The 6,803-nt window shown below is 41.6% G+C and overlaps 1 protein-coding gene across 1 annotated transcript in view; it reads right to left on the bottom strand.

Annotated features, from left to right (window-relative positions):
• ACOX3 (acyl-CoA oxidase 3, pristanoyl) overlaps positions 1-6,803 on the bottom strand; it is an 82,231-nt gene that overhangs the window by 57,205 nt on the left and 18,223 nt on the right. Inside the window, exon 7 of the mRNA XM_018554975.1 lies at positions 4,433-4,521. Within this exon, the coding sequence (XP_018410477.1) occupies positions 4,433-4,521 (89 nt within the window). The remainder of the gene's footprint in view (positions 1-4,432; positions 4,522-6,803) is intronic.

Below are 6,803 nucleotides of genomic sequence, written 5' to 3'. Positions count from 1 at the left end.
GCTCATAAAAGGTAAAAAAACAAAAACAAACACAGCACACAATGCAGCTGGATGTGGACAGCAAAACATATTTCCTAAAAATACTGTTTTAGTTCTGGTAAGCAACGTCTCCGAATATGGAAATGTTATTTGTAACTCCTTCGTACCAGTTAGCTTGGATATTGTGAGCTATTTTATATAAATCTGATTGTATTTTAGGTCTACTGGATCACTTAGACAAAAAAAAAACATTGTCTGCTCAGTGCAACAGGCTGAATGGTCAGCACATTTACCTTACCCTGGGATCCCAGGTCCATTATCATGGACGCTCTCTGTGTGGAGCTTGCATGTTCTACATACAGGTCGGTTAAATAGCCAAATGACCAAACTGTCAAGTGTGTGTACAGGTGTGCTTTCCTTGCCACCCTCACATTGGAAGGGTGGAAAGGGATGCAGGGTTTCATATATTTTTCTATGACCTGCCAGTAAGGATATGCAGGGAAGGAAGAGATGCCACACGGAAAGGCTGGATTTTTTTATGCACCTAAGGACCTGTTGGACTTGATGTACAGAATGGCCTTTTTTAGTAATCACAGCAACTTTAAACCAGATTCAGATTCCATTAAGAACAAATGGATCACTGCAATTAGTTTACATCCTTTCCATACAGATGCATAAACTGTTGATGGCTAGTTGCCCTGATTTATTTTACAATCATAGGCAGGTTGTATTTGCAAGACAATTGCCCTGTTCATGGCCAGTGCTCAGGTAACGTTGGCCCCAGAAACACTGCAGTGCACTTTGCTGATTTGCTTCTGAAACGGCTAGCTTGTGTAGATCCATTGGCTGCAATTTAAAAAAGAACTCCAGGCAAAACTTGTATTAACCCTCGCACTACAAGGGTTAACTACTTGTTTGTGTCTAGGTGCTAAATAAAAAAAAAAGTTATATTTCCCATACCACTGAGCCGACTCCCTACTTCTCTGGTCTCTGAAGCCTATCTCCTCCTATGCTGAAGCTTTGGAATCTTCCTCAGCATCCTCACGTCTATACATTGTGTATAGAACGTGATAATTTGTGGGACCTTAGACCGTTGCAGCGGAGGGGAAGAGAGGCTTCAGGGACTGGTCTAAGAGCAAGCTGGCTCAGAGTAGAACTTTTTTTAGCACATTGACAAAACTGAGCAGTTAACCCTTGGTAGTCCTACTGCAAGGGTTGATAAACGTTTTGCCCGGAGTTCATAGTTTGAAATCACTTACCCGAAACAAGTATGCAGATCACTAGGTCGCACTTTCTTTTGACTTTGGTTGCTGCATACTTGCTTCAGGCTAGATTAAACTCTGCCAGGCATTCAGCATTCTGGGAGAATATGGCCAGCAATGGTTACCCAATAATTTCTCTCATGACAGGTTTCCTTTAAAGCTTGTAAAGCCAGAAAAAAATAGTTACATTGCATGCACAGCCAAAACTTTTTTTTTAGTCAGGGAAAAGTTATATTATGCTGTTTGTGTACCGTTTTGAAGATTTCCTCTAACTTCCTGTTGTGTCTCACAAATGCAAGTGTGAGGAATGTCTTGTAGACCACTGTGCTGTTAACCGATGTCCTCATTAAAAGATATCCCCGTACCTATTGGTGATTGGTGATGGCCCACAACTGCAGAAGCATTCAGTGCCTCCTGCTTGTTTCACATATTGGCCCCTGGTAACACCACCTCTTGATAATGTTGAGGCTTGTGTACCTCTTCCTGCTGCAAACTATTGGCCAGAGATAGACAACCCATCATGGTGATGGCCCAATAGAAGTGGGGGCTCTGGCAAGATCCTACACTGCCAAGAAGTGCCTGCAGGCCAAATACTTTCGTTGTTTCAGTTATAGCCAATAGCCTTATAAGCCAAGAAAAGTGTTTGACAGCAAGCACCATAAAGTACCATTCTGAACCTTTAGGGCTCATTACATCTTGGTGTTCTTCTGCGTTGTCTTAACATGTGTGTTTTTGCATGTGTTAACGTCAAGCGCCAAGCAGCCCCTTTAAACGGATGGGCTGCCAATGTACCTAACGCAGCATACCACAACGCACGGCCAGGTGTTGCACTGCAGCGCACGTGTGTTCCCTTGGGTTGCCATTAAAATAAATGGCACTGCAATGTGTTGATGCATGTAACATACAATGCAGTAAAACACACCTGTTACTGCGCACATTACTGCATCCAAACAGTATGAGTGGGCTCTTATTATGCCAATAAGCCTCCTCACAACACACAGACATATAAAGTCCCCGCTGGTTACAAGAAAGTTACACTCTGACATGCTATGGTTATTATTATTCAGCAATTACTGTTTATCATTTATCAGCATTGTACTTTTTTCCCCCACATTCCCCACTACATTCCCCACTACATGTTTTACTTGGAACAGAGACTGTTAGAATTGAATATGATGCAATGGTGCCATCTGGAGGTTGAATAGAGATCAGACATAGCAAACATAGGGACAATATACAGTATGGTAAAACACTTATCTACTGTATACTACTAAACTATATTGGGAAGACGTTTATGCTTTGTGACAAGTTGCTGTATTTGGAATAGAGAACCGACTTAAAATAATAATGAAAAATATTTAATGCAGATTCATGCAGAAAGTGTTAGAACCATGCAAAATTTCCAGTGTTGTCCTGAGTTTACCAGCCAATTAGATCTTTCCTTTCCTCTTGTTCTATACTACTACAGGTGAAACTCGAATAATTAGAATATCGTGCAAAGTTCATTTATTTCCCTAATGCAACTTAAAAGGTGAAACTAATATATGAGATATACTCATTACATGCAAAGCAAGATAATTCAAGCCGTGATTTGTCATAATTGTGATGATTATGGCTTGCAGCTCATGAAAACCCCAAGAACCCCAAATCCACAACCTCAAAAAAGTAGATTATTACATGCAATCAATAAAACAAGGATTGTACATAGAACAATATCGGACCTCTGAAAAGTACAAGCATGCATATGTACTCAGTACTTGGTTTGGGCCCCTTTTGCAGAACTTACTGCAATTACTTTTGCACGATATTCTAATTATTCGAGTTTCACCTGTACATATTGGTTGGTATAGGGCAAAATACCTTTCACTTTTTTTTATTCAGACACTTTGATATATAACCTAAAGTTCCTCAGAATCATCACAATTGAGCAGACAGCCACCCAGGGAGGAAATCATAAGAGATCCCAGGTTGCCCATCAGGTGACCGTTCTGGGCTGTGGATGTCCGACATGCAGATCTGAGTATGCACAGGGCTGTAGAGGCAGGAAGGGATCTTAGGAAATAAAAGTTCCCCCCGTGCTACAGTCAGTTCCAACATTTTTCCAAGAATAAAAATTATACTGAACTGTATAAGCACCACACAGGGTCCACCAGCAGACTGTAAGTGGCTATTCATGTATTGATCTTGAAATATTTTATTGTTTGTATGATCCGTTCAGCTATAAAGCTGAAATCCGGCAAATAGCTACATTACACAGTAAAAATACATATATGTGAACTGTTTTCTTTGTCAGAGGATTTGCAATTCTGTGCTGCAAGTATGGGGAAACAGACACCCCTGCCAGAGGCACAGATGGTGACCTTACTCTCCTCCACTGCAGTTAAGGAATACAGCTTGGTCACCTACCTAGTAGTAGTAGCAGCATAGAGCACTCCTTTCTCCCTAATCCATATATATAGCTTTGAGCAGGGACACTTAGCAGACCTTCTATCAGGTCCTTATATGATTGACTTGATATAGGAATAACCAGATAGTGTGCCTGCTGTATAGTTATTAATGGAAGACTATGCAGAGAGAGCATTGTGCACTGCAAGCTTGCTTATGCTGTTGCCTGATGGCGCTGTACAAAGTAGCACAGTACTGAGTGCTGGCCCTTCCCTTTCCAGCCTGAGTTCTGCTGTGCAAAGGATTACAAAAAGCTGATATAAAGACAGACTTGGGTATTTGTGCTAGCTGTATGTAAAAATACATGTTTTAAGAAATGGATAAAAGTACGCATTTGTTATACTCTATTTGTCTGGATATAGCTTTAGTTTTCACTGACATAGTTTAACTGCTTTCACAGTGATTCTTGTTTATCACAGTCTCATAGCTGCCCACAGCGACTAATCGAATTCGGTGTATTCTTCCAGTGCAGGTTATAAAAGGAATTGGAGAGCCTGATTGGTTCTAGCGGCCAACAGCCAGCCCAGCATTCACTCACCTTGATTTATTTATTTATTACAGGTATTTATATAGCGACGTATTTATATTACAATCTAAGGTTGCAAGGGGAAACCCACACAAGCACATGCAAACACCTTGCAGATAGTGTCCTGACCAGGATACTCACCAAGCCACTGTGCTGCCCCTTGATAAATGAGGTTGAGTGTGTAGGATACATATTTCAATACATAGGGCTTGTCACTCACCCATTGTCTAATCCATTTTGACCTAGTTTCTTGCCAATGTCACCCACCATCACTCCTGGCATTGGAAGCAGAGTTTTGGGGTCACGTATCTGTTTATGACATTAAAAACAAATGAGCTGTATGCATGTTCAGAAACTGATTGACTTGCAAGTTGGCAGAATGTTAGGTTTAAAACTAGTCTACTGATGAGAGGTGAGAAAGGTCATGACAGTCTTTCTTTATAAAGGTACGCATGGATGGGTGGACCTAGGTAACTGCATATTAAAATATCTGATAATTAATCCCCAATAGAACTTTTATTTTAAGTTAACTATATATATTACAGGTGCATTAATAAAGCTGATAAGGTTTTCTTTTTAAAGTAGCCACAACCTGAGCAAAAAAGCCTATCCCCTGCCAGCCTGTGGCACAGAAGGACCCTTGCTCTCTTTGTGGAAGCAGTGGTTTATCTGCATAGGTTCAATATGCTGATTCAGACCTATAGCTCAGCAATTACCAAAGCTCATGCTCCCTGCTGATTGGAGAGCTCTAGCTCTGACTTAGGAGGGAGCATATCTGCAGAGAGAACTTCTCCGAGTCATGGTGGCATGAGACAGTCTTTTCTACTCAGGATGTGACTGCTTTTTTAAAAGGATAAGTGCACTTTAAAACAAAGTGCAATTTTCCTTTTTTTGATAACTTCTCCTGACCTAACCTAACCCACCTTCCCTTCTCAGATGCATACATACCCTGATCTGAAAACAGAGGTTGTGCTGTTTGTTTCTATCCAGTGGTAAAGTGTTTACTGCCTTGGCCGTGCCTGAGTGCCAAATTTCCATTGACTTCTATGGAGCTGTATCCTGAGGCCAGAGAGGATCCAAGACGATCCAAGGCACGGTCAGGAAAGTGAAGTCTTGCGGCACTGGATGTAAACAAACAGCAAAACTACGGCCGTTGTAGTATGCCTATATGGAGGGGAAGGGTGGGTTGGGTCAGGTCAGATGAAGGGAGCAAAAGAGAATAAATGTACTTTGTTTTACAGGGCATGTATCCATTAAGGAAATAAACGAAGACTTTACACAACTTTTTATGCATCTGGAATGTATTACATTGATTAAGACTAAAAGTTAAGTTGAACTTTAAAGGAAGATATTCAAACACAAGGTCAAATGGATCTAATGAGTAAAGTAGAGCAGAGAGCAAGGAAATGTGCCATCAGAATTCAGATCATTAGAGTGAAATAAGTGGAATGTGGCTGCTGACTGCTTCTGAAGGTTTCCTGCACTTTGCCTTACTAAATAAGCCTGAAAAGCTGTCACACTCTCCCGAGCTCTCTGTCCTTGTATATTAACCTGTTAGATCCATGTCTGACATTTACTTCAAAATGCAATGTTCAATGTGGAAGATCCATTTTGCAACTTTGACACACCATTCTCTAAGTCACTGCTACATTAACACCCTAGTAAATGAGAACATAGAAAAGCACAACTCACCTAATTCCATAAAATACATGTCAGTAATAAAAAAAATGAAATTTTTATTTTAGGAGTCATTTCAAATGTATTGTGCAGCACTACTAAGCAAGAGTCTGCACATGTAATATAGTTGTCTCTCATGCACATGTACTATATAAAGGGAACCTAAACGCAAAGAAAAATTGTATGTCATGCCATATACTTATTTCTATAGTTTTAAATAAAATAGGAAAAAATTAAGACACCTGTCACGTTTTTATTGTTGCTCTATGTTAAGTCAGGTTGAAAAAAGACACAAGTCCATCGAGTTCAACCTACAGATATAAGAGAGATAAAAAAAAAGAGAAGAAAAACGTAAAACAGAACCCTATGCCCACACTGTTGATCCAGAGGAAGAGAGGAAGGCAAACTTGCTCCAACAGGGTGAGAAAAAAATCCTTCCTGATCCCATTAGCCAATCGGATATTCCCTGGATCAACAACCGGGGCGACCTACCGCCAGTGCAGCCGGTGCAGGCGCCCCGGGGCCCAAATCGGTTGTAGGGGCCCACTGAGGTCCGTCCCGGGGATTGTAGGCAGAGGAGGACTTAAAAACGGCCGCCACAGCGGCGATCACTCTTCTCAGTGAGAGCTGAGAAGAGTGATCGCCGCTCTCGATCACTGAAGTCGGCACACAGTAGCTACAGCTGTACAGATTCTTCTCCTCCTCTGCGGCTGCAGCCACAGAGCGGCTGAGGGGAGAAGAATCTGTTCAGCTGTCACTACTGTGTGCCATCTTCAGTGTTCGATCTGTCAGCGGCCACCTGCAGCTTCCTCCTCCCACTTCAGCTGCTATAGGAGGAAGACTGCAGGATCACCATTGGGTGGAGACTGCTGGTAAGTGCAGCAAACATGGCTACACCTTACCCCCCCCCCCCC

Source organism: Nanorana parkeri, unplaced genomic scaffold (assembly GCF_000935625.1).
Source record: "Nanorana parkeri isolate BGI_ZX_2015 unplaced genomic scaffold, ASM93562v1 scaffold180, whole genome shotgun sequence".
NCBI lineage: Eukaryota > Metazoa > Chordata > Amphibia > Anura > Dicroglossidae > Nanorana > Nanorana parkeri.
Note: the sequence above shows the minus strand (reverse complement) of the source record. Positions and strands in the feature narration are given on the sequence as shown.